Genomic DNA, 26,506 nt, shown 5'->3' with positions numbered 1-26,506 from the left:
GAGGGCCTGAGTTTTCATAGGGACCAAAAAGTGAGGTGAGAAGTCTGCTCTTAATGGAGATTGAAGTAACTACAGCAGGCCAGGCCAGACCAGCCACCCAGATGAGAGCAACATGGAGGCTGTTAGTTTGTGTAACCTCCACTTTTGCTTTTAAATCTCCCGTATTGTAGGGCACCAGAGCTTAAATTCAACAATAGGTAACAGCTTTCAGCAGCTCTGGAAAAGTTGTTAAATACCTGAAGGGGGGAGTCTGATGAATTTTCTACATAAAGAATCCTTTAGGGTGTCATTTTTCTATCTATCTGAGCTATTTGTATGGTCCCCATTACCATAATATTTCAGTGCCACAAAGTTTATAATATATGTACCCTCACAGCACTCCTGTGTGGCAGGGCAGTGCTCTTGTTCCCATTTTACAGGTGGAACTGAGCCCCAGAGAGGTTAAGTGACTTGGCCAAGGTCACACAGGGAGTCTGGCAGGGCAATGAGTTGAATCTGCCTTGATTTCCAGGGTAGCAGCCTAATCATTGGACCATCGTTGCTATCTATTGCAGGAGGGTTTTCAGAGTTTAACTTGAAGTTTTGGTATTTGCTAAATTCTGCCCTGCCTGCAGTCAACTCACATCTCAGAAGCTGGAGAGGCAGAGGCACAACCTTACCTAGAACTGGAGGCTAGCCAACCTCCAGGAGCACCTCCCTGGCCTCAACAGATCAGAATGGAAGAAATGTTCTCCCCTTATTGGAGAACAAAGCAGAAGCCATTAGAGTGAATAGGGGAAAACATGATGGCAGCATTTGTTCCTTGGAGGAAGCACAGATCATAAATGTTGTGTATACAATTAAAGGTCAGGAGCATGGACCACAAATCGGATCTTACATTGAGAGCAAAACAGTGGGTGAGGGGAAGATGGGTGGACCTCTTTCATAGGTGAAATTTTGTCCCAAATTGCTTGGTATGAAGGAGCATATGTAAAGGCAATAGGCATGAAAGGCAACGGAAGAACAGAAATGGCTGCTGTTGCAAAGTTGGCTTCACAATAACAAGAGTTGGAAGAGACTGAGGAAAAGAATGTGTTCTAAAGTATTTTCTCACAGAGTGGGGCAGTTCCTCTGCAAGGGCGAGAGTGGGAAAAGCAGTACACAAGAAGATTTCTTCAAGGAGAAAGTACTGATCTACTAGGATACTGTGTGGATCTCATCTACTGGCAAACATCCGAGCTGATTTGAGGGTTAGCTGTAATCCTGTAGACTCTTAAATATGTTACTAACATTTACTGGATTGAACGATTGTTTATAGTGGAACAAGAGGACAGCTGATGTTAAGCGATCTCCCGTAAGGGACTACACAAACTGTCTTCAAATTGGTATAGTATAACTCTGCTGCCCAGTAACAATTACACTTCTTATGTTAGTCACTGTTGTGTTTACTATTTCTTTAGCTGCCCTTTGAAAGAAAATATTGCAGTAAGAATACCTGCTTCTGCAGCTTCATTTTACTAGATGTTAATTTCCTGAGCTGCTTTAAATGTTTACTCCCCAGCATTCTGGATAATTCCATCTGTGTCTGTCTGTTTCATGTTGGTCAGACCAGAGCAGCAGCATATCTGCTAAAATTCCTTCAGCACATTCTAGCATACAAGGCCCCTCTCTTTGACCTGTCTAGCAGGCCTTGACAGCTGGTGTTTGTCTGTGCAATGCTACCACACCTACTCTCACTACGTCGCATGCAGCTGTGTGAGGAGAGAATGTTCCATCATATTTCTGTGAATATCTGTTAAGGTTTCAGACAGGATCCAAAGGCCCAGGGAGTGTCAGAGAGAGAATGCATGCCAACCCTGCTAGTTTAGCTGCTGTAAGACTAACTTAAAAAGAGTGCAAGCTGAGGCTACAGAACCGACCACCTTAGCTGTGTTACCTCCAGTACTGAACCTCTGCTCTGTCCAGTATGCTGGACAATGGAACAGCATTCAAAGGTTTTTATAAATTGTAGTTATTAGTGGACTAAACGTGCTTTCCCATTTTATTTCCAATTGAATAAAATGGACTGCATCTGTGTTGTAAACTGGCTGTTGGGCTGACCTGATTGACTGTCTCGGTATCAATCACTATCCCCTCCATGAGAACCAAATTCTGCTTTTCTCATGCTTATAATTCAGTAAACTGGGAATGGAGTAGAAAACACTAAAACATCAGCACTGTGGAGTCCAACCACAACCAGCTAGAATTATTTGCATGTTCTAGCATAGATATTTTTGACTAGCCAGAAACTAAGACTGCAAGTGTAACTATCTCCCAACCCTTTCTCGCTTAAGTAAAAGTGTGTAAGCAGAAATAGCATGTAATAGTTTGAGCCTAAAAATTGCAGCTCAATGTTTCTTTGGAGCATTACAGAAACAGTGAGCTTGTTTTTAGCACTGTTGGAAAAAGGCTTCATTTTATGATGTTTCTCTGCAAGCCAGGACACTTGATGTTACCCAGATCCACTAGAACTTTCATGTCCCAGGCCTGCGTCCTTTCCCACAAATCATCCAAGCACAGAGATTCCCAATCTACTGTTGGGTGACAGGCCACCCCCACCAAACTGAATGGCAGGCAGGTGAGTAGCCCCCTTGATACTCTAACCTCAGGTGCTGTCTGGTCTCATTCCTTTCTGGTTCTCCTGAGCTGCCCCCCTCTCCATACAGCTATATCCATGGGTGCAGTTGGTCCACTTGTGCAGCAGGTTCTCCTGAGAGTGGTGTGCATCAGGAGAACGATGACCTACTGCCTATATTTTTATGCAGAATAGCTGTTTGGGTGTAAGTGGTGCATCCTTGCAGCAGAACAAGAAAGGGCTTAAGCTGCTTCGGAAGCAGGGGAGACACCATGGACAGGCAGCTTTCTCTGCCACACAGTCATCCTCAATGAAGTCCTAGACCATCATTTCTCAGTGCTTATATTACACTGAAGACATGTGCCAACATTCATGCAATTTAAATAGCACTGAAGTAACTTAAAGGTAATACAGCAAGTATTTCCTTCCCTAAAAGACTGGTAGGCATGAGAGTGGGCCCTGCAATTTTCAGGTCTGGCTCAGTAGTGCTGAAGCCAGGGAGAGCAATCTCACATTTCAGTAGAAGTCCACTAGGCGCATGAAAGGTCCATGACATTTGCTGAAGCTCGGGAGTCTTTGCATTCTCTGTATAATTGAAAGTTGCACTAACCACTTCTTTTGTGTGTTACTTGAAAGTGGCAGATCCATTTCAATGCTTTTTAAAAAATGAACACCATTGTTGCTTAGAATACTGGAGGAAATTTGTGGAGATTGTTTCCTTAAAGAAAAAAATCTTTACTCATGACACTGCAGTGCATGTGAAGGATAATACAAGGTACCTTATTAACACAATATGCTACCATCATGAACAGCATAAAGTTAAAAGCAGCAAGAGACTTTCTGCTAGCCTCTCCCTTTTGTCTGGTTGAGTATCCCATTTGCTTGTCTTAGGCTGCCTGGTTCCCACTGTGCACAAAATAAACTCTGCTCCACACCTGAGCAAGAGATGAGGGCAGCAGTTATTTTCTACCAGACGTGCAGTGTTAACACATTGAGCCTGTATTTATACATCATAAAGGAGCAGTAAAGGAGAATGTTGTTTCCAGTTCACTTTAGCAGAGGACTTTGTAGAGAGATTCCAAGCCCACATTCTGAAACATGCATGCCTGAAGGCAGGATCCACATTTACATGTTAAGTGATCTAACTTTTAGAGGTGCTGAGCAGCTGCAGCTCCTGTTGGCTTCTAGGGAAGCTGTAGGAGTTATCTGAAGTCACATCACTTATGTGAATACAGACTGAGATACTTAGCTTTAGGCATCCAGCTTTCAAAATTTCAACTCTGGGTCTTAACAAGCCTGGTTTCCTTCCAGATCTGTGGAGGATGTGTTTACTGTAGAACTGATCTATGAAATAAAATGGAGAATTGAAATTCCTTGCTAAACTGGTGTTGTCAAGAAGGCAAAACTAGCTGAAGTTGCTCCATGGGAATATCTTGAATTATTAAAGTGTCCCTCAACATATTAGGTGCTCTTCAGTAAAGCAACCAGAGACGCACCTGGAGTGTACTTGTGTTGGCTTCTAGTAGTTTAGAGCAGAGGCTTAAGAAATGGTGCATGAGAGTAAAGTGGGAGAGAAATTGGCTTTGGTATCCCAAGCACAGAATCTGGGGGACACAGGTGCTTCCTGGTGAAGTAGGTAAAGTAAAAGCTCTCAGCTGAATTTTCTTCAATGGAGAATCACTGTAAAGAATTAGACTAACCTTTGAAGTGGGTCTGCACAACAAGGCTCCCTTTTCTAACTCCCTTTAATCTTAGTGTTAACCTGGCTCACATTCAAAGTGCTCAGTCTGCCAAGAACCAACACAGCTGGGATGTCTGCTGGTTGCCTGAGCAGCAGCAAGGAGAGGCTTTGAAAGGAGCATGATCAGCTCCTAACCTGCATCTAGGAGAGTTTTAAACCAAATGCAGCTGCCTTATCCCTGCTGCTCTCTAGGGAAGTGATGCAAGTTGTGCTCTAGTCTAGCTTAAGTGACATCCCCAGAACAACTAGGAGAACGGTCAGCAAACCCATCCTGTGAAAGTGACCAAACAAAGCCACTACTCTTGAATGAAAAGTGGGGGACAGCAGCAAACTTACTTTCATTGCTGCACATTAAAGCCTTTGTCCCACTAGCATAGAAGGAGTTGAAACAATCCTTGTGTGGCTAGTGCGTCTCTGATTCCACTAGGAAGCTGTAGTGTATGGAAAGCCTGCAGCCATCTGTACTCCTTGCGCATTATTACTCACCTACGCTTCCTTGAGGAACCCATCATATTTCCCTTCTGAAACATCAGAGTACAGGAGAAATTCCCTCATGCTCCACCAGCCACGATTTTACCTTTCACAAGCCCTGAATCAAACAATGGATACGTCCACGGGGAGAAGAATTAAAAACTCCCTTGAGTACAGTGTAAAAACAATGAGAGGCCCTCCTGAGGCTCTGCAACAGGTCTAAATTGTACTTGCATTGTGAGCCCCACCCTTGGTTGTCATGGAAACATGTATATCTGACGCTCTGAAATGTCCTGGAGTCCATAGCACAATGTTACATCCAACAACAGATGATGGTGGTCTGGATTAGAGATGTAGTTCTTATGAAGTTGGGTAAATCCTCCCTCCCCCCTAAAGAGCAGCAACGACTGTACTTGTCAGCGGGCTGAAGTCAGGTGATTCCGGCTGCGTGAAAACCTGGGGAGAAGAGAGAACAGACAGATGACATTGGCTGCACTCTTCCATTTGAATGACACACTAAGGAGTTAGAGAACCCCCACATCCATCAGTGACCATTATGGAAAATGATAGAAGAGACACGATGGACACGGCTCACTGAGTTTCATTTGCAAGCCAATGGCAGTTGTCTAAGCAAAAAACAGTAGCAAAGCCCTTGAAAAAGGTGGTGACATAACAGCCGAGTGCATTTTCTGCCCTTTGGTGTAATTAAGTAAGCAACTCAGAATATTACCCAACTGCCAGAGTCTTAAGTAGTGACACCCACCCCACACTTAGCTACTGGCTAAGTCTTGAGAAAATTAATCCGTGTTCAAGGGTGATGTCATTTCTGGGTTAGTATAGAGCCCAGTCCCACCACATTGAAGGTGCTGGTAATGAGAATGCCTTTGACTTCATCCTAGCTAGTAGCACTGTAGCCCACTGGCTTGTCTGGCAGTTAAAACAGACTGAAAAATTGTGAATTTGTACAAGACATTCTCTGGGTCAGAAGTAATGGCTTGCTGCAGGTGTATAGATGAAATTCTATGGCTTGTGTTATGCAGGTCAGGGGAGACAGCAATGCTATCTCCCACCCCCCCCCCACATATCTGAAACAGATGAATAGGTTTTAAGAATCTCAAAACCTATACTTCAACTTTACTTACAAACTTTAATGGATTTAATAGCAAAGGGCATCAAGGGTTCTCTCTCTTTTTCAATTAGAATTATTGAGTTTAAACTTTATTCTTTTTGCTGGCAGACTGAACAACTAGCAGCATGATCACAAGAGCCAGCCTAAGCCTTCACTTTCTCAGCCCTCAAAAATAACTGATATTAAGATTTCCAAAGTAAAAAGCAGAAAAGAACCATGTCTATATATTAGAGGAAATGGCCCAAGCAAAAAAAAAAAAAGGCAACTTGTCACATTTAAACCTATTCTTGTAATTTAGTTCCCCTTACATTTCTGTCTGACCAAAGTGCGCCCTGGTTCTTGGTGTCAGCAACTCCTGACACACCACACACCAATCTAGTGAGTATATGTACAAAGAGTTATAAATATGTGCTAGAATTATGTTCTTAAAATGTGTTTGGCAAGCCATGCATAAGCCCAGTTTGCCATAAACAAAGGAATATGTATTTACTTCTCTGACCAGCTTTGTCTGCCTGGACATCAGGCAGACAATCACAGTACATTTACATATAAGGTAAACAAAGCTAACAAGCCCAAAAGAAAACATCATGGCACCCACACCGTAAAAGGAGAGAGAAACTTTGTCTGGGCTTACTTTTCAAAGAATACATTCAAATACATTTGGACTATCAAAAGAAGGTAGACAACTCCATAGTTATTCTTTACCTAAAGATCTAGACAGTCACCCTAAAATAACGACTTGAGAAAAACTTACTTGAACAAAGCACTCTAATTTAAGTCAGAGTGATGTCTTAGAAGTGTATTCTTTCTTTTGTTTGTAACCATTACTATCCTAATCCCTTATACTAGGTATCACTGAAATTTGTCTCCTTTTGTAAATAAACTTGTTTTACTTTTACCACAAACCATCTCAGTGCTTTGATTGAAATAGAGTGTTTGTTAGCTCCAGTTAACTGCTTTGTATTGTCTCTTTAAAGGAGCAGCAAACTTGATAAGGTTGTGTGGGCGCTCCAGTAAGAGGGGCTTAGCACTGCAGACAGATGTCTCTGAGGAACTCAGGAATTGGGACTCCCCAGTTGTTACCTGCAAGGCAAGGCCTGAATTGGCAGAGTCCTGAAGAGGTTGCTGGCAAGGCAGACAAGCTAGCATATCAAGGAGCTTCCACATAGCTTAGCAACAGCAAAGCTCTTACTTGCTGAGGTTGAGAAGGGACCACAGTGTGTCTCAGTTCTGGGAACCCCAGCAGGACATCACACTAAGTTTGGCATTGTCCCTGTGTAGTAATAGGATCTACAGCAGTAAAGTAAAACACCTGGTGCTTTATTTAAGTACTGGATCATCAACTTTTGCAGGGAAGATATTGAGCTCTGAAAGTCTGTTACTCTACCTACTCTAGGCCAAGTATTTGTTTTAAAGTATATTTCTTATAATTAAATGGACTTGCTTTTGTAAGGTCCTTGGAATATGTTTTAGAAATATAAAAAATATGAACCTGTTCAGTAATCATTCAAATATTTATTGTATTTATTTGTTAGTGATAAATTATGAGAAATGGGAGCTACCCCTTTAAGAATAGGGTAGGGGCACAGTTACTGTGCTGCACAAGCTGGCTGGCCTGTAGCTGGGCAATGAGGAGGTCCCTGGCTGGAAGAAGCTCCTAAAATAAACGGCTTGATTTCCCAGAATAAATGTTCTCTCTACAAAGCTAAGTCTGGTAATCAATGGTATAATATTCTATTCTAGGAGTGATCTGAGTTAATGTTTGGATGGGGCTTTGGGGATAATGCAGGGGTTAGTTTCATGGTTCAAAATATTCATGGAAAGCAAAATCAACTCTCAGTTCTGTCCCAAGAGTAAGGCTCCAAAGTTATCACAGCTTCAAAATGACATGAAGGAAGTTACCCCATCTGCTTAAGGAGTACTGCTTAATAACTAGCCCAGTTTTAAGAAATGATGTGAATTAAACCTTTCTTTGTGTACAAACTGATCAAAGGATAAAAATACACAGCAATACAGCTGAAATACTACAAGCAGTTTTAAACCCCTGCATATACAACAGAACATCCAAGTACCTACAGAATCTTCCATTTCTGTTATTACTTTTGTCTTATTCCCCTTCAACTGCCATCATATATGTAAATCCAAGACAAGGAGCGTCCCAATCCCGTCATTCCTCTGAAATTGACTTAGCTCTGCTTTAATATCCTTGGACTGACATGCCTACCACTACACTGCATCCACAGCTCCACTGGTTACTCAAAGCAAGCTGCTAGCTTTCATGGGTCAGATGAGATCGAGCTCAGAGTTATTGAGAACAAACTTTGAGAGGATGTGGCAAATTCCCTGAGGTATAAATCAATGATTTGGCACAATTGCACTAGCTGGGTTAGTAACAACCCCGTGACACACCATGCATCGGGGCTGACGGTGGCTAGTGGCAGCATCATTGCTGTGATTAGGGCAGCAATGGTGCTTTACACAGCTATGTTCAGCATGACAGAGGTTCGTAATGGAGAACGACTCAAAGTAGTGTCAGACACCTCAAGGTTTGCCTTAGTCAGCAGACACACTTCTTGGATGTTTGGGCTATTGAATGACAAATCCATAGCTAGTCCTGTGGTGTTACCATAACACAGCTGAGCCACTGAGTTTTCAACGCACACCTCTGATCTCCATGCCATGCTTCAGAGAGCATTTTTACCTTTGTACCCGCTCCACCATGTGTGCTATCAGTTTGTCAGAGATGCCTGGACAGGACTCCTCAGCCAAGCTAAATGCATTCTCCAACTCCTCCATAGCTCCTACATTGCCTCCAGTCTGCTTGTGCTTGTCCTTGAGCTGCAAACCAGAAACACTGTTAACACCTTGTGTGACATCTGAAAGCATTCACCAAGCAGATCAGCACAGAATGAATACTACGGAGTCTCCGTTTTCAGTGAGCTGTTGTTGGGGGATCCAGGCAATTAACATGTAGGTTTCTAGAAGCCTGGCCACCCAGGGTTCTCTGCTCTCTGCACTCACTAAAAAAGCTGAGTGAGTTTTCAGTTTCTGAACACACTCCTCCACATGCTACTTTGCTTCCCACCTTACAGAGTGAGACAGTCACAACCAAGTCTTTAAGAAAGCAAACACACTGCCCAATTTTTCCACACACAAATTCAGTGACTTGGATACCAGCACTGGACTGACAGCCCTGAGGTCCAAAGACCAGGGACCATACAGGCAGCAGCTTCTAATGCTGAGGCCAATTTACTGTCTGGTCACTCACTCACTGACCTCTAGAGGCTACTAATGGTGCCACGTGCAGTGATGGATTTTGTGAGGGAGAGATACTGGATTGAGGCCACTGAACACTCCTCATAACAACCTGGGCTTGCTTTGAACTAATGAGCTCGAGGTGGAAGGGGAATGCGAACAAGCTAGCGTAATCCCCAGAGGGGAGACTGCCCCCTGCAGAGCGTTGACCTAAGACCCATGTGCCATTTCAACACTCAGAGTGGAGCACCAACCTTGTCCTGGCCTCTGCATAGGGGGAATTTTATCTTACATGAGAACTCTGTGCTATCTTTCATTAGCTCATGCACGTCCCATAGGGCCACGCTTATTTCACGTACACGAAGAGCAGAACATTCAGCATTAGCAAACTCCAGCGTAGCATCATTGCCCTATCAAGACAGAACCGGACAACCTGCTCCCTGCTTATGACCTAGCACAGATTTTCCAGGCCATGAATAGCATGTCTTCTGTAACCTCCTTCTCCCTTCATTTAGGTAACCTCCTCCACATCCAGCCTGTGAGAGTACCCTGCACTCAGTGCCCTTCCCATAGTACACTTCACTCCACATGAAGCAAAGCTGAAAGCAGAAGCTCCTCTTGACATTGCAATATCTATGCCAACTGACCCCCAATGTAGGTCACTTAAAAGCCTTTACCTACCTTCATCTTGCCTACACTGATTAAGTGGCTTTACCTTGTCCTCATAGTGCTTTGCGTGTAATCCTAGGAGCACGTTCCCACTCACAAAGACAGAATGCAGAACAAGGCAAATCTGAAAGCTAATCTAGGGCTGGGACCATCCCTGGGTTTGCAGTCCCCCTGCGGGAGGAAAACTAACTTCATTTAACGAAACACACCTCTGCCTTCCCTCAGTGAGTAAACTGCCATTTCTCACACACACAAAGCCTGATCACAGCAACCCACAGACTTCACTGTTTGTTTACATGCACCAGCCAAGGTTGGGGAATGACAGACAAGCAACACTCAATGCACTGAGAGCTGCTGGACTGAAAAGTAATTCACAATCTCACCCAAAGATCTACTTTTATCTCCTCTTGATGAAAGAACTCAAGTGCAGGGCCTTGGGGGAAGGGCAATAGGACATGTGACCTTTCCCTTGCTAAACACATGCACATGGTCAAGTGAGTAGAAACATACAAGCCAGTAACATATAATGACTAACTGCTCAGCGAGACCTATCTAGAGCTCTCTCTTGCTCAGAAGCTTGTTTCTTTCACCAACACAAGTTGGCCCAAAATAAGATATTACCTCACCCAGCTTGTTCAGTGGTCTGTGACAGGAGCTGGTTTGGTTTTTCAAGGTGAGGGAAGGTAAAGTACCTTAAATATATTGTACATTTTGCACGTGTTCTAAGTTACCTTATAAAATGCAAGCCTTTGTGGAAGCGCTCTCTGGAACTTAAGAGGGATGAAGCCAGTGTGATTCTGCAAACCTATGAAATTTAATAGAGAACTTTGTCGGCTAGTTAAAAAGTATTTATTACATTCTAAAGCTCTACAGAATCACACTGGCTTCATCCCTGCTAGGTTCTAAAGGGCCTTTCCACCAGGGACAGAAATAAAACAAATTTTGCAAACCTGCACAATTTATTCAAACACTTACCAGTGTCCCCTGCTTGAGGCTTTATCCAAGTCACATAGGGACGGCGGCTGTGACAGGCAGGTTGCTTTTTGAGGCAAGTCTACCTGACATTGGCCTAGAGGCTTTGGGGACACTATTTCAAGTGCAGGTGCCTGAAGGCAAGCAGCTGAATAGAAATGGTTTGGTCTGATCTGCAGAGGTGCTGAAGAAGCCTTTCGTACAAAAGCCAGTGGGAATTACTGCTGAAAATCAGGCCACTGTCACTCAGATGCCTGCCTTGCCTGAAGGCGCTTGCTGACAAGTGTGACTCCCACTGAGATTTCATATTGCTAAGATCTTATGCTTGGGTATTACCAGGATGGGGCCCATAAAAGCACAGGAGCTACTTAGACAGGCCCTTGACTCTCCTGTCCCCCAGCTGCACCAGTTACTTGGGCATACTGTTAATCACATAATAATAGTCCGCTCTAAAAGGCACCAACATTGCAGCCATTAGGACAAGTTTGTGTTTTCCAGTTACTTCAGGTCCATCTCTGCACCTCCCACCACTCCAAAGCTTTCATGGTGGCTAATTCCTTAGAACTTCTTTGCTAATCACAGCCAGACCCAGCCACTAAGGAACCAGAACAGACAAAACGTGGGACAGATGGAAGGAAGGTTTAGAACTCTCAGAAGGCCAATTCTAGATCTAACCTCTCTCACTGGAAATATGCCCTTCTGGTGACCTGCTGTGGGCAGCAGCATGGGGCAGCAGAAGACAGAGGGGTGCGGAAGACATTAGGCAGGGGATTTCAACAGAGTAACAGATAAATCAAGTTGCCTGATGTTGGCAAAACCCACTTCCTGCTCTTCCCAAGCAGGGCGTGTCCTAGCCCCACATAGGTGAAGGGGCTGCTGAAATCAGGCATTCTCCTAGCACTAGTAAAGTAAGAGAAGCCGTATCAGGAGAGGGACTGGAGGAAGGCCAGGTGACCAGGCAATCAGAGGATGATACACAGAGAGAAGGGCAGGCATTCTGTAACCAGGGCTCACAAGGCTCACATAGAAGGGGGAAGAGCTGAAAAAACAAGGGCAAGAATCTGTAGGCAGCACTGTACCCTGCCCAGGGTAGGTTTAGGCAGCACAGGTGTATTGGGCATAGTTCTCTGTAAGCAGTACATACAGAGTTGGCTTTTCTGAACAAAGACAGATGTTTCACTACCCCCTGGTCCTGCCAGGAACCCGGCTCCTCTTCAGCCTCAGGAATCCTTCCCATTTACATGTCTCCTGAACAGCTACCCGGCTGCTTCCCCGTCACATGCAGCCATCACAAACCAAGAAAGCAGCCTTCTCACCTCCCTGAAGACCGGGTGGACAAGCGTGGAGAGACACTGTGAACGCGGCTGCCGCTTGATGGGCTCAGCAGACTAGACACAAAACACAGAGATGATGAGTACATGCAGCAGACACACCCATGGAAAGTGCATCCCAGCCCACAAAGGTACTGCAATTTGCCATTTCCCCTGTGTCTGAAACACATCTCCTACCAGAGAGCAACATCAGCAGTTCTTCTGTACAACTGGAGGAATGGGACAGGGTAGGTAGAAGGACCAGAGCTGATTCCTACTTGGGGAGTCTCCATCAGTGGCATCCATTTACATACAGAGAGACAGGGCAGGAGGTGCTACAGCGTCAGCACTTGTGAGCACCAGGCTGTTCCACGTCCTAGCAGCTGTTACAGCAGCATTACCAGCTCCCTTAATCCACCGAGGCCTCAGAGAATGAGCCTTAACTGTCAGCACCCTGGGGGCATGGAAGATGCAACTGTAGAATGCCACCCGCATCATGCTGAGGAACCAGGCTGGGGATGTGACGAAGTGGAGGTATTCTTGGGGTTTTCTCTGAGTGCTGTGTGTGTGCCTTAGTTTCCCCATATGTTACTCATTTATTTCGGTGATGGGACCCACGTGTGTGATCATTGCAGAGACCACTAGAGGGCACATGGGCCTTCCCCAGCCACACACACACACACAATGGCCAGTACCCCCTGCCCTGGGTCAACCACCAGCTGCACAGTTTGTGGCAGATGGAGACGAGGGGTAGACACCTTGCACAGGAAGGAGACAAAGGACTGGGGAGTGGCAACGGGAAGGCTCTGGGGAGTGGCTGGCCGGAAGGGCCAGTCCCCTGTAAGGGGGCTCGGGAGCAAGGCCTGAGAATGGGCTCTGAGGCTCCCTAGTTGGTCGCTGCTGTAACTTCTAATTAACCTGCTTAATCTGCTATCCGTCTTTCTATGCTGTGATCCTAAGAACTAATAAACCCTTCTGATGCCCACACTGGCTGTGAATCGCTTCTGGCTGCAAGGCGGGTGCATGGCCCCTTTGGGGGCATTTAGGAGCTCCCCAGAGTCCCGTCCAGGGGGACTTACAGGGGGAGCTCAGGCAGAGCAGGGGTGCTGAATGCTCCAAGGCCAGATTCAGGAGGCAGCTGCATGGGTGTGGAGACCCGGGAGTCGGGGGGGTGAGACAGACTGAGCACCTGAGTCCGAACTGGCTTCGCCTGAGTGGTTCCAGAGCAATGGTCCTATGAGACTCTGCCACAGGGGGCAACATAAGTTAAGAACAGAGAATGTCATATGAGTGCATTGGAGAGGTGGCTTTCCCCTGCTCGTCAGACCTACTCATTTCCTGATCACACTGTTTTTTTTATGGCAAAGTCAGCAGACTGACCTTCTGGGAGCCATGGAGAGCCATTCCTTTGTGCAGTTTGTTAATGGAACTGGGGCGAATAGTTGGCGGGAACGTCCAGATTGGACCCTGATCTCCATCTTCTGCATCTCCATCACTAAAAAGAGGAGGAGGAGTTAGACATACAGTCTGTATGATATCACACACTGAGGACACAAACCCTTCCACTTCTGAGCCCTTATGCTCCCAGATACACAGCTGATGCATTACAGCCAGCCTTAGTTACCCTTGCACCTCAGCGTTCTGGTCATTTTGCGAGGGAGCAGAACAACAATTGCCACTCTAGGTGTCCTGGGGGAATTTAATCCAAGTCAGTCTAGAAAATCTGATTTGATCCAAACTGAAACACCTTCAGATTATCAGACTCTATGGTCCACACAACTCAGAGCCAGTCCCCTTCCAGTTCCCAGGTCCCTGCCTGAACCAAAGACATAAATCTGGTCTCATATAAAACTATGGTAAAGATTCAAGAGTAATTAGTAATTCTAGGTGCCCAGTTTGGGACACTAAAAGGGTTTGAATTTCAATAAGTTCTAACCACTCAATTCAGTAGAGTCTGGCCCCTTTAAGGGGTCTCAAATTGGCCACTCCAAAAAACAAAAATCCACTAGTCACTGTTGAACATCTTGACCTCCTTCCTTATACCAGTTTGGCTACAGATAGCAGGATCACATCCAGCTGTTGCGCAGATACAAAATTTATATCCATATCCAATCCATGCTCCACAAAAATGATCCACGGATATGAAGCAGATATCCATAGATTTGCAGGGCTCTGCAGGTAATGTACTTAGCTGAATGCCTGTTAGAGATACAGAAGGTAGAAGACACTTCAAGGGGTACTGCATGGGCTAGGCGGCACAGTGGGTTAACCCTCTAGCCTTACACCTTTTGGGACCTGGGCCCAAGTCCTATAGTACTTAGCTCATAAGTGAAAACATTTCCTGTCTCCAGCCAACTTTTGGCTCCTCACTTACACGAATCCAAAACTGAGCAAACAAAGGCACCCCAGTAGCGTATCAGGCAGGACCAAATGCAACATCCACATCTCACTCAAATGACTGCAATACTATTTACTCAGACATCTATACTTTGCTCCCATAACCAGGGTTTGAACATCTATCTGCTCACTACCCAGAACTAGATGGGGAACAGTCTCACCAACCTGGCTCAGGGACCCTCTCTCTCCCTTCCCCACTTAGTTGGGACTCTGATCTGAAGCGGTAATGAATAGGATTTGGGGGGAAAGAGGGGTGGGCCACAGCAGAGCATGGTGGCGAGCACTAGGGCAGGTGCCATACGCACATGTCAGAATCACCAGAGCTGGAGTCCTCGCCGTGGCCCTCTGACTTCCAGCGCTTGAATCGGTCAATCAGCTCCATGAGGAATGAGGTTTTCTTGGTGTAGCGTGTGATGAACTTGTGCTTTAGCAACTCTTTAGCAGTTGGCCTCTGTGGCAAATCAGGAAACGGAGATTGTGCTAAACCCACCAGTAGCCAAGATCTGCAATAGTCATGACTAACACCCAAAAACTTTGTCTTTAATTTCTGCCTCTTTCATTCTGCAACCTGCTGCTAATTTCTCTCTGGGAGTGTAGCACTCACAGGTCCTTCTGCTGAGGATTTCTAGGCACCGCTAGACTCTGGAGTTCTATGCCCAGACATTCCGCTCTGTCTGCAGTGAGAGGAAGGAAATGATACTTACAAATCTAGGATCCTTGTTGAGACAGGCTTCCACAAATTCCTTGAAGGGCTTGCTGTGATGTCCCTCCAGTGTTGGAGGGTTGTTTTTAGGGATCAGGAAGAGCACCCTCATCGGATGCAGATCAGAGTTTGGGGGTTCTCCCTTTGCCAGTTCAATAGCTGTGATTCCAAGGGACCAGATATCTGCCTAAGAGAGGAGCAAGAAGTGTCATGTTATGCACCTGGCGGCTAACAGAAGGCGCATGCAACACTCACTTAACTGAAGGGATCAGCCTCACCTGAGGTCTATGGGGTATTTAGTCTCTGTGGTCATTTAGTCACAGGCTTCCCCAACAGACCCCAATGCCTCACATGAGACCACTCTCTCGAGACTCCAATCTTTATGTTCATCCTAGTGTTAACGTAAGGATGTGGTATTACCTAATAATGCAGCAACAAAGTGTAACAGCTCTTCTTCTACCCCACTAGCTCACCTTGAAGTCATAGGCAGACTGTTTGATGACCTCTGGTGCCATCCAGAAGGGAGTCCCAACGAACGTGTTTCTCTTGATCTGGGTGTCTGTCAGCTGTCCAGCCACCCCAAAGTCAGCCAGTTTCACATCCCCTTGTTCCGACAGCAGCACGTTGGCAGCTGTTCACACAAACAAAAGTAAGTCAAATGGTTCCTGAAACTCCTATAACCAAGAGGGAGTATAGTGACTAAGGTTTTTGAGAGGCCCAGTGGTAACAGCTCCTGTTGTTCTGAGAGAACGCCCAGCTTTGATTTCCAGATTCAGTATGTCACTCCCACAGCCAGTAAAGGCCCAGAGCAACTCGAAGCAGGTAGGGTGGGAGAAGGGGAACATTTATCTGGCAGCTCCATGACTAGCAGCGAATGGTTTCCTGGAGGCTGATGGCTACAGCACAGGGCCTCGTGAAAAGTCATTGGAGACCCAGCTTGAGACACCTTGAAAGGGCCTGATCTTCAGAGGATGGGTGCTCAGCACAGGGTATCCAACCCACTGCACACCTTCCTTCCAATCTTTATTCAACCAGGGCCGAGCACCCACCCTCTGAAAATCAGGCTCTTTCAAGGTGGCTCAAGCTGGGTCTCCAATGACTGACTGACCTCAGATGGTTTGTGTGCATTTATCTAAGGGCTGGTGGGATCATCACTCATGAGCAAAGGGGCTCTGTTCTCCAGGCCTGACCTTTGATGTCCCTGTGGATCTTCCTCTCAGAGTGCAGATAATCCAAGCCCTTGAGGATTTCCCGCAGCATAGTGGCAATGTAGGTCTCTTCCAAGGGTCCTGGCTTTAGCTAAACACAGAAGAAAAGTGGGGGAGAGGAGTGAATGAGAGTGAGTTTGGAAGGAAGAAAGGATGGAACACAGACATTAAACAGAAGGAAAGAGGTGGAAGAAATGACAGAGGGAAAAATTAGTAGTAGTAGTAGTACTAGGGAGGAGAGAGGATCTGGAATTTCCTACACAACTTTTCTGACAGACATTTATGCACCACTAGAGGGGTTCCCTCACAGGTTCCACATTTCTCCTGCTTAGCCGTGTCAGACACCTGCCTACAGACATGCCAATCTGGAAGTCTACTGCTGGGTTTATACCCCATACCATTAAATATAAGAATCAAAACCAAGGTTTACCACATTCATATCCTGCTTTAGGCTGGGGATACATTAAACAAAGAGAACACTGTAATATACAGATCCTCTCTGAGCCAAGACTCTGGGCACATGTATGCAAGCGGGCAGCATTTCAACTGGCACAACTGCAACAAAGGGGCTTCTGACTTATCTGCAGATTAGGTGGGGTGACAGAAGCTCACACTAGCTGAGTTCTCCGCCTTTCCAGGGCACTAACTGAGGCCCTGACCCTGCAATAAGCTCTGTGCAAATGTCCCCTGAAGTCAGTGGGGTTCAACAGTATTGTTTCTCACTGCAGGCTCCAGGCCTCAGCTATCACACTGTGAAGGCAGAGAACTCAAAGAATACTCGAAGAATTCTCTGCTAAGGTGAGTGCCACAGTGTGACTGGCCCCTTTAAGAGGAAGCACCTGAGTCTGATTAACTGCTGCCCAACCGGGCTTAAGAGAAGGCAACTGGGCTTTATAAAGAGGCAAACAGGATGTGCTAGGGGAAGTTGCAAAGACTTAGAAGGCTCCTGAAAGCTGCAGTAGAGTCTTAATGATTCAGGGCTACTCACTGCCCTCTCTCAATCCAGGAAAGTAAGGAGAGAAGCCTGAGAAGCCGGGGAAGACAGTCAAGAGAGCAGACACCAGGGGACAAGATTCCACTCAGGGAGGGCTGTGAAGGATGGTATTTGGTCGGTGAGAACTTCAGTTTGATTGGCACCGTTTATGACGATAAACCACGGTATCAATGGAACTCCTGTAAGGAGGTTTTAAGGACCTCAAGACAAGAAACGAAGGCAGAGTGTGGCTGAGCCACACTTGCCCAGATGGGGGCACTATAGGGCAAGCATGCCAGAATCCCATCACCCCAGGTACTCTTCACTCAGGAACACCCCAAAGGTTAGATTTATTCTATTTAATCCATTGTCTCTCACAACTGGTATATAAAAATCTGTTAAGGGTGACTGAGGACTGCCTGTGGAGTGTTTGAATAAGGCCGTTCTAGTTAGGCCATACTAAAGGAGTTACCAACATGTGCAAAAAAAAAATCAGTTATCCCAGTCCTTCCACTGTCCCAGTTATACATGCACAACCCCATTAAAATCAGTGGAGGGACAGGCATGTAACACAGCAGAGTTGAGAGCTGCGTGTGTTCTGCATCTGTTCTTTAACAATCTAGTGTAGTGTGGATACAGTGTCATTCAAACAGGTCAAGCCACCACTGGAATTAGGCAACAGGTTATCTGAGGTAAAGAGTAGCAGGGTGTGTTGTACAATGGTGCTTAGATAGCTGGGTACAGACTTCCCAAGGGGTTGAAGAGCAAATGCTTTCTCCATCCTGGCATAAAACAGGCTGTGTAGCCAGCATGCCTGCGCTGGGTTGTCTACTCCTTGGGCAAATGGCTCCAATGAAGGCTTAGCGGGGCTAGCAAACACCAATTGTATGGCTCGTTCCAGACCCAGAGTGTGGGTCAGATATGCCTGGTTGTTAATAGATCAGGACTGACCACGCTACTTACCAAATCCAGTGCAGAGCCTCCACCCAAGTACTCCATGATTATCCACAGCTTTGTGCTCTGCAAGTGAGGCAGGGAAAAGTGTTTTGGTGAGCACCGGGCACCGCTTAACACTGGTGTGTTAAGATTAAAAAAAAAATCAAACTTAAATCAGGCCCTGCCCCAGCAGCCATGAAACCTGTGCACAGCTCTTCACTCAGTAGGTCAAACAGGTATTCCACCTTCACTGCCAAACTAGTAGTCAACAAGTCAGGGGAGCGTCTGTTCATCCCTCATTGACAGTACTGCTGCATGGAAATTAGACCCTGGGTGAGATTGAGATCCCACCACACACCTCCCTTCCAAACCTTATTTTTTTCTTAAGTGAATGTAGTGCTTGGTCTGGCACCTTGGAGACAAAAGTCTGTTCACAGGCAGCAACCACTCAATCTTCCCCATGTGGCTCTATTGATGTATCTCAAGCTTGTCCTAGAAACAACCCCTCTGAGGTGGGAGGGTAGTTTTCAGTCCTTGGCCTCGATAATAAGACTGCTAACAGGGACGGTGGTTGAGCAGCATCCACACTTGTTCACTAGACTATCAACTCATCTTAGCTATGTCTCCAAAAGCCACCATTCAGTGGCGACTTCCAATCACTAACTGGCAGCCGAGATAGAAAGCTCCTGACCCATTATCACTCCCCTACTGAGCGAGTTTCCTACTCACCCTAACATTGTTTCCAAGTGTTAAGCTTCGTCCATTTCATTGTTCCCTCAATCTCACCACCCACACACACCCTTTGTTTCACCTGCCTGTTGTATCCTATGCAAAGCAGAGTGGGAGCTCTCTGGGGTAGGGAGTATTTTCTCTGTCAAGTCTGTACAATGTCTACCACAACAGGGCCCTGACCCTTGACTGGGTTCCTAGATGCTACCATCACAGAAGTCAATAGTAATAGCAATAGCTCGCTATTCATCTCTTACTGGTACTCCTGGATGGAGCTGGGTTCTAGACTGGTTTAAATGAGAAGCTGGTGACCTAAAACCATTTAAAAACCCAATGCCACTTGCAGCATCAGCAGTGCGAGTGACAGCCTTTGTTCAGGCAGGCCACAGTGACTGGCAGGTGTGCTGCGATCAGGACTGAGGAGATGCAGAGGCAGCCCAGTGGTGCCACGTCACACTGCCACGCAGGGGATTCATGCAGAGAAGAGTGGAGGCAACCTGGGCTCCACTAGAAGTTGTGTTTTGTGCGACCACCATGGCAGACTCAACAAGAAACCCGAACTAGGGCCCAATACCCAGAGAATAACTCGACTCCTCTCCTCAGTGGGAAGGTTCTGCACAACTCTCAGTATTCCTGAAGGTGCCCGGTACTGTGTTATGCGCATCTCCCAGAAGGAAAGGAACAGGGTTGGAAAAGAGGTACAGCATTGACTATCAAGGAGACTAAATACTAAAATAAAAGTCTCAGGCATGCTTGCAAAACCTTGGTATGCAATGCAGGGGGCAAGCCAGAGAGGAAAGTCAGACAGCAGTTTATGAGTATAAAGGCAACACATCTTCCAAAGCTGTATTGGAAGCACCGATTCTCTCTTTTTTGGAGACAAAGTTTAGGTCCCCAGAGATGCAAAACATCATCTAAAGCCAGAAAGAGAATCCTCTAGGGGAAGGTGGGCAGGGGCTGTGTGAGAACTACCTCCTTTATAGGAGGTCTATTTGGGGGCCTGTCTCTTTAATGGAGCATTCTCCTTCTAGCAGAGCCCCCAGTTCTTTGGGGGAATTATGTGTATGGAGATCCCTACAGTGTGTTCTGCAGTGGCCAAGTCCCACATTAAGCCAGGTAAATGCAATAGAAATGGCCATTACACCCTTGCTGCAGTTACAATGTTCTTTGCTGACAGCACAGCCCACCCATGCTGGACACCCATCCTGCAGCCGTCAGTCACAAGTCCCAGCCTGCTTCCCACTGATCTACGATACCATTACCACCCACAGATTTACAAGCTCAAGTACTAAGGTGGCTCTCTCCCCTAGCAGCTTTGACTACCTTCAGATAGGAGCCGTAGTAGCGGGTGATGTAGGGACTGTCACACTGACTGAGTACAGTGATCTCTTGTTGGATGTCCTCAATTTCATCCTCTGCCTCCTCCAGGTCGATGATCTTGATGGCGACCACCTCCTTGGTTCGGTTGTCAATTCCTTTATACACCTCACCAAATGAGCCTTTACCAATCCTCTCCAGCTTGGTGAATAGCTCTTCTGGGTCCACCCTGGAGTGCTAACCAGAAGACAGAGAGAAGGGGAAAAGGTGAAACCATCAGCTGTCTACAGGACACTGTACTAAAACAGGCTCACTGTCACCACTGTCTCCCACTACACTTCTATTAGCTAGTTCATCTTTATTATAAGGTATATTCAAGGTCCATAATAGACCTCCAGATATCTGACAGAAGGTTTCCCTTACAAACAGACTTACCATGGTACAACCCCAGCCCAGGAAGAAATGAAGAAAGGCCTTAGACCAAACATGCTGTTGCCACAGCCCTCCAAGTGCGTAGAAAGGGGTCCCTGAAAAAAACGTCAGCTCTTTGGGCCAAGGACCTCTGTACAGTGCCTAGGACAATGGGGCCCTGACCTGTCTGGCCTCTAGGCAATACTGGAAAAGAAGTGTTTTGGAGGTTGTTTGCCATACACATATAGAAATATAGATCCTGAAGTGTCAGAGCCAGCCTTCTGTTCATACAGTCTAGTGAGCATGGGGGAACTGAGTCAAATGGTATCCCAAGACCAGGGCAAATAGAAATCCACTGGGATATTCCCCCATCCCAAGTCTGCAGTGATTTTTGCAGGGAGATTAAGGCAGAGGGCGATGTTTTCTCTCCCTTTTGCCTCTTTATTTTACTATCAGATTTAACCATAACACAAGGGCAGCTGCTCAGAAATACAGATTCACTGGAGCCAGACCAAATTCTACTCTCAGACCACCCCAGTGGAGTGCACTATTCTTTAGCTGTTGGCAAGGTAAGTGCCACTCCATTCTGAAGGATAGCAGCAAGGACCCCAGTTACCTGAATACCCCAGAGGAGACAGAATAGCTGATCTGCTGCCGAGTGTTTCTTCTGGAACAGCCTTTCAAATGAATGGCATGTCCACATGTGTAAGGCACATTAAGCCTCATGAGATAAGTACATTAACTGGGATGCTTCTAAGGTGATGAACAACAGAGAAACATTGGCATTTAAATAGTCATAAGTAGGCCGCACAGTTAATACTTCATTAATATGAATGTGGGTAGGTAGGAAGGAAGTCTGCATCACTCTTTGATGCCATTTCATTCTTCCCAGTTGCAGTCTCAGAGGTATTGCGTTGCTTTGCACTGGGTAAAAGGCTCTTCATGATCAAAAGGGTTTTCTTAAAGAAAAGTCTAGGTTCTGGAAAATACTGCAAGACTTATGGGAAATAACAAAGCAGTTACAATGTATGGGTTTCCACACCCATGGCTTCCCAGAATAAGCACATGATACAGACTCACCTACAAATGTCAATGAGGGCCACTCCCTAGCTAAACCTTGAATTCAGGTGAGATTTATCTGAGGTCAGGACAGCGGAATTTTCCCATTTCCTTACCAGGTTCTTGCAGCTGGTCCTCACTGAGTGCTTCAGTTGATGTTTAATAATTAAACTGACTGGGCATCCCTTAAGCAACCTTTGGACAGGACACTGGCAATAAACAACCCTTTCCAACAATACTACAGCTGCACACAGGGCAAATAGAGGCCTAGACAAGGGCAACCATCACACTCAGCTAGCTGTACAAGATATTAATATGCTTTTTATTCTACGATACCAAACATCTAGCATACCAGACATCCTCATGCACCCATGGCAACACCCAAATAGTGCTGCACTTTCAACAAATATATGCTGGAAATGGAGAGAGAGGGGAAGTGCAGCAGGAGCAGTAGAGATGAAAGGAACTAGAGATACAAGCAAGGACTAGCGATGTAGGGTGGAAGGAGGAAGATGATCTAAGCTAGAGAACATGTGAATGTAGAGAAAGGAACAGCAAACACTCATGAAACTGGCTGAACAGATTCATAGGAGGTAGGTATAGAATAGCATGGCCACAGTCTTCCTGAATGACCAGATGTGCTGTCTGCAACCCACTGCACCTGCAGAAGTCAGCTTACCCTGGCCCCAGGAGGAATGGAGCAGACTATTAAGGACACTTAGCTCAGAAAGGGAGGGGAAGTACTATCTACATGGCCTCCTGTGCAAACAGACACTCCCAGGCCCTCCTGTCTGAAAAGTGATCAGCATTTGTGGAGGAAGAGGGCAACATGCATATTGGACACTGCATCTTGAAAGGAAGTGCACTAGAAAGGGGACTGGGGGAAAGTGGGGGAGGGAAGGAGAGGGGCGGAAGAATGTGTGGCTCTCAATCTTTACAGACTATGATGCCTCTTTCAGGAGTCTGATTTGTCTTGCGTATCCTCAACTTTCACCTCTCAAAATTATTTGCTTACAAAATCAGACATAAAAATACAAAGTGTCATAGCACACTATTACTAAAAAATTCCTTACTTCCTTATTTTTACAGTATAATTATAAAATAAATCAACTGGAATATAAATATTGTACTTACATTTCAGTGTATAGTATATAGAACAGTATAAACAAGTCGAATGAAATTTTAGTTTGTACTGACTTTGCTAGTGCTTTTTATGTAGCCTGTTGTAAAATGAGGCAACTATCTAGATGAGTTGATATACCCCCTGGAAGAGCCCTGTGTACCCCCTAGGGTATGGGTACTCCTGATCGAGAACTGTACTGGCCAAAGGTGTTGGGGAGATTGCACAAATCCTGTAGGCAGGAGAGATCTGCCCCATCAAGTTATACATAAGTTAGCACCTAGAATGGGAAACTCCAAAGTTCCCAGCTGCTTAAGTGCAGACCCGAGAACACCCATACTTGTAGCAGACCACCCTTTGCCCAGGTCTGGGAGCAGCACATGCCTGCCTCAAGCCTTCTTTGTTTGAGAGGAGGATGACCAAATGAGACCACGAGGGGCTGAGGAAAAGTCTCTCACATGTATTTTTGAACAAAGCTACAAGTCACCCAGCTGCAGTCATGCCATGACCTAGTCAGTTACTCTGCGAATGAGTGAAAATGCAAAAGCCCAATCCAGCAGTTACTTTGGACATTGAACTCTCACTGGAGATTAGCAGAATTTGGAATACAGACTGAATGCAGGATCAGATCACTCATGTCTTCACCCTACCTATATAGAGCAGAAAGAGAAATAACATAACTCACGTACTGATAGCCCAGACATATCAACTCTGAGATAAGCTAGCATTACCCCGTAGGAAGACTACTGATTTGCAGCTGCTGTTACTTCACAATATATAACAGGAACAGTAAGCATCCATGTTCAGATTGCTTACAACAGAATTCCGGCCAGCCTATGGCACAGTAACATAAGTGAAACTCAGTGAGATTACACCAGGTCCATGAAATCTTGCTTCAGATGACCCCTCTGTAATATTGTTCCATGTTTGCACAGTGCCTAACACAACGGGGTCCTGGTCTATGATCGGCAACAAGCAAGTAAGAGAGAAAAACCTATTTAAAATACCACATTATAACTTGCTGAGCCTGTGTATGGATGCTCTAGTTGGCTGGCAGGCAAGTGTCACATACGTGCTCACACAGAGCTGAGAGGTGAAGTGTAGAAAAAAATCTCAGCATCACCATTTTGAATGCCAATTGGGCTACATGCTGGTCTCAATGCTAAGGAATTAATTGTCCCATGCTTCATGCAGAGAGCAGCCGCACACAGGTCAGGCTAACTTACCTATGGTGCATTACAAGAGTCCACTTGGAATCCTTCACCACTAGGCAATGCAATCGGAGTGAGCGAGCAGACAGCCCACTTATAAACTTCTTAACACCCATCAAGGCCTGCAGCTGCCAATCACATTGGAATCCATTTGTTTTCCTCTGCTTACACCAGGCCTGTAGGAACTGCAAAGCAGAGCTCTATGCGGCTCTGAAGAGAGCCAGCTGCCCTGTTGCTCTATGTTCTATTACAAACCATAAAGCATTTAAAGGATATTCACCAATCATATCTATTTGCCCAATTGAACATTAATCATACTGTAGTTCTGCAGCAGGAGGGATTCGTGCAATCCTTCTGTAGTTACCGTCTGCTGTATTGTGATTGCTCAAAAGGGAAAGGGGATGGACAAGCTTGGGATGGGATGGAGGGAGACAATACTCTATCGCAGCGGTTCTCAACCGGTGGTACTTACCGGAGGGCTGGGTGGTACGCACGGCGCTGAATCCGCTGCCGCCGGATGGGCCCTCCCACCCACCCTTGCTGCCGAAAATGGGGAAACGACGGAAGGGTTTTGGCAGCGGGTATTGTTTCCACCGCGAAACCCCGCCGCCCGTCTCTCCCCGCCGCCGCCGCGAAACCCCGCTGGAAATCCCTCCCGCCGCCGCCGCGAAACCCCGCCACAAGTCTCCTCCCTTTTTTTCCCCCCCGAGTGGTACTCGGGTCGGGTACAGTCAGGTCAAGTGGTACTTGACCTGACTGTACCTGGCCCGAGTGGTACTCGGGGAAAAAAAGGTTGAGAACCGCTGCTCTATCGAGACTCTGTTGGGAGGAAGGAGAGAGAAAGAACTTTCCATCCTGACTGCTTGAGATGGGGGAGGACATTCCACTGGGATCTCAAGGGGGAGGAGAATAATTATGTGATGGCAGCTTAGGGCAAAGAACACTTTATTGTGCCAGTTGTGGGGTCGGGGAGAAAGGCACTTTGTCGTGACAGCTGTAAGGGAACTTTCTGTTATGACTGAAATTTTTACTTTAAAACATAGCAAATCACTGCAGACGTCAGGAATTAAGAAAAGCTGCATTTTAAGAGCCAGCTTGGCATCAACCCCAAGCACTTCACTGTTAGAAACACAGGCTTGGCAGCTCTATCGGGTCTTGCTGCTGAGGTGGGAAGTTGTAGATGTGACACCTTTAAGCTTTGGGATGAAGAAAGGAAACCCCCCCACTTTGCTTTTTTCAGTCATCACTTGGAACAGGCTCTAAGTACAGATAAGCATATCTGGCAGACACAGAGCCAGCACTTTTCATACCCAATCATACTCAACTCCAGGCCTAACCCTGCATTGCTACAGTACACCTGGCCCTCTCAAAAGGGCTGCATACAGCATCACCTGCTGGAGTCATGTCCCAGTCTGCTGTGAAGGAATCCAAAGTGCTTATATACGATGAGAGAAGCCAGGGGTCCTATACAGAAGTCAGGGGGGCACAGCCTCTATATCCTTTCCACATTTCTATCCTGGGCCCCCTCCCATTTAGCAAACAATGGGGACCACTGGTTTAAATCAGGAGTTAAGACTGCCTCATCTATGACACAACATTTTAGAAAGTAAACACTGCTGGTACCACACCCTGCAGCACAAAGACTAGTGGTTGAACTCCAGTCTCCCCAGAGATTAACAACATTATATTTTACTTATGTACAGTCCTTTGGCTCAGGTACTCTCTAGCTCTAAACTTTTTTTGTTTGGACCCCTTTGAAAATATTTCAGGCTGTGACAACATCCCCAAAAAACTGATGACCCCCCCCCCCCATGCCATGCCACCTTTACCGGCATGCACTGGGGGCTAACAGCTCATGACCCCCCCATATTAACCTCACAACCCCCTGTTTGAGAACCCCTGCTCTAACCACTAAGGAAAACATTCAGGGTTTCTCTATGCCACAGCTTGCAGAGGGAATCAAGTTTAAGGGAATGCAGCAATTCTGACCTCCCTTTTGCATTTTCCCCATCAAGTTCTTCCTCATACCTTGCATAATGTATTAACCTTTTAGTTCTCTAATGGAGATCAGCATTTCTCCAGCAGATGAGAGGTACTGTACGTGGAGATATTTAAAAGCCACTTGTCAGTACCACTTTAGTGCAGTTTTTCTATTGTCTGCTGATCCACAGAGGGAGGGTCTCTCTGATTTCTACAGTCCAGCTAAAAAGGGCAAGTCCTATGACAAAAATAATTTGCATTTCTGTAATCTTCTATCTGAGTACTGTACAAACTCAGTGAGTCTCCTCCCCTAAAGGGCTTA

General features: G+C 46.0%; 1 protein-coding gene across 6 annotated transcripts in view; it reads right to left on the bottom strand.

Annotated features, from left to right (window-relative positions):
* Positions 1-2,459: 2,459 nt before the first annotated feature.
* Positions 2,460-26,506, bottom strand: part of STK25 (serine/threonine kinase 25) — a 29,377-nt gene continuing 5,330 nt past the window's right edge. For 4 of the 6 annotated variants that reach the window (XM_067538997.1, XM_067538996.1, XM_067538999.1 and 1 more), the window contains exons 3-12: positions 20,410-20,640; positions 18,385-18,441; positions 16,431-16,539; positions 15,714-15,871; positions 15,242-15,427; positions 14,843-14,988; positions 13,521-13,635; positions 12,147-12,218; positions 8,636-8,772; positions 2,460-5,261 (exon numbers count right to left, since the gene is read on the bottom strand). In XM_067538997.1, coding sequence (XP_067395098.1) covers positions 5,222-5,261; positions 8,636-8,772; positions 12,147-12,218; positions 13,521-13,635; positions 14,843-14,988; positions 15,242-15,427; positions 15,714-15,871; positions 16,431-16,539; positions 18,385-18,441; positions 20,410-20,640 — 1,251 coding nt within the window. In that variant the 3' untranslated portion in view covers positions 2,460-5,221. Of the gene's footprint in view, positions 5,262-8,635; positions 8,773-8,811; positions 10,664-12,146; positions 12,219-13,520; positions 13,636-14,842; positions 14,989-15,241; positions 15,428-15,713; positions 15,872-16,430; positions 16,540-18,384; positions 18,442-20,409; positions 20,641-26,506 lie in introns of those variants that run through there. The other 2 variants (XM_067539000.1, XM_067539001.1) reach the window with 2 other exon arrangements.

The sequence above is a fragment of the Emydura macquarii genome, unplaced genomic scaffold, assembly GCF_026122565.2.
Source record: "Emydura macquarii macquarii isolate MOO-44397 ecotype Brisbane River unplaced genomic scaffold, CSIRO-AGI_Emac_v2 contig_499, whole genome shotgun sequence".
Lineage (NCBI taxonomy): Eukaryota > Metazoa > Chordata > Testudines > Chelidae > Emydura > Emydura macquarii.
Note: the sequence above shows the minus strand (reverse complement) of the source record. Positions and strands in the feature narration are given on the sequence as shown.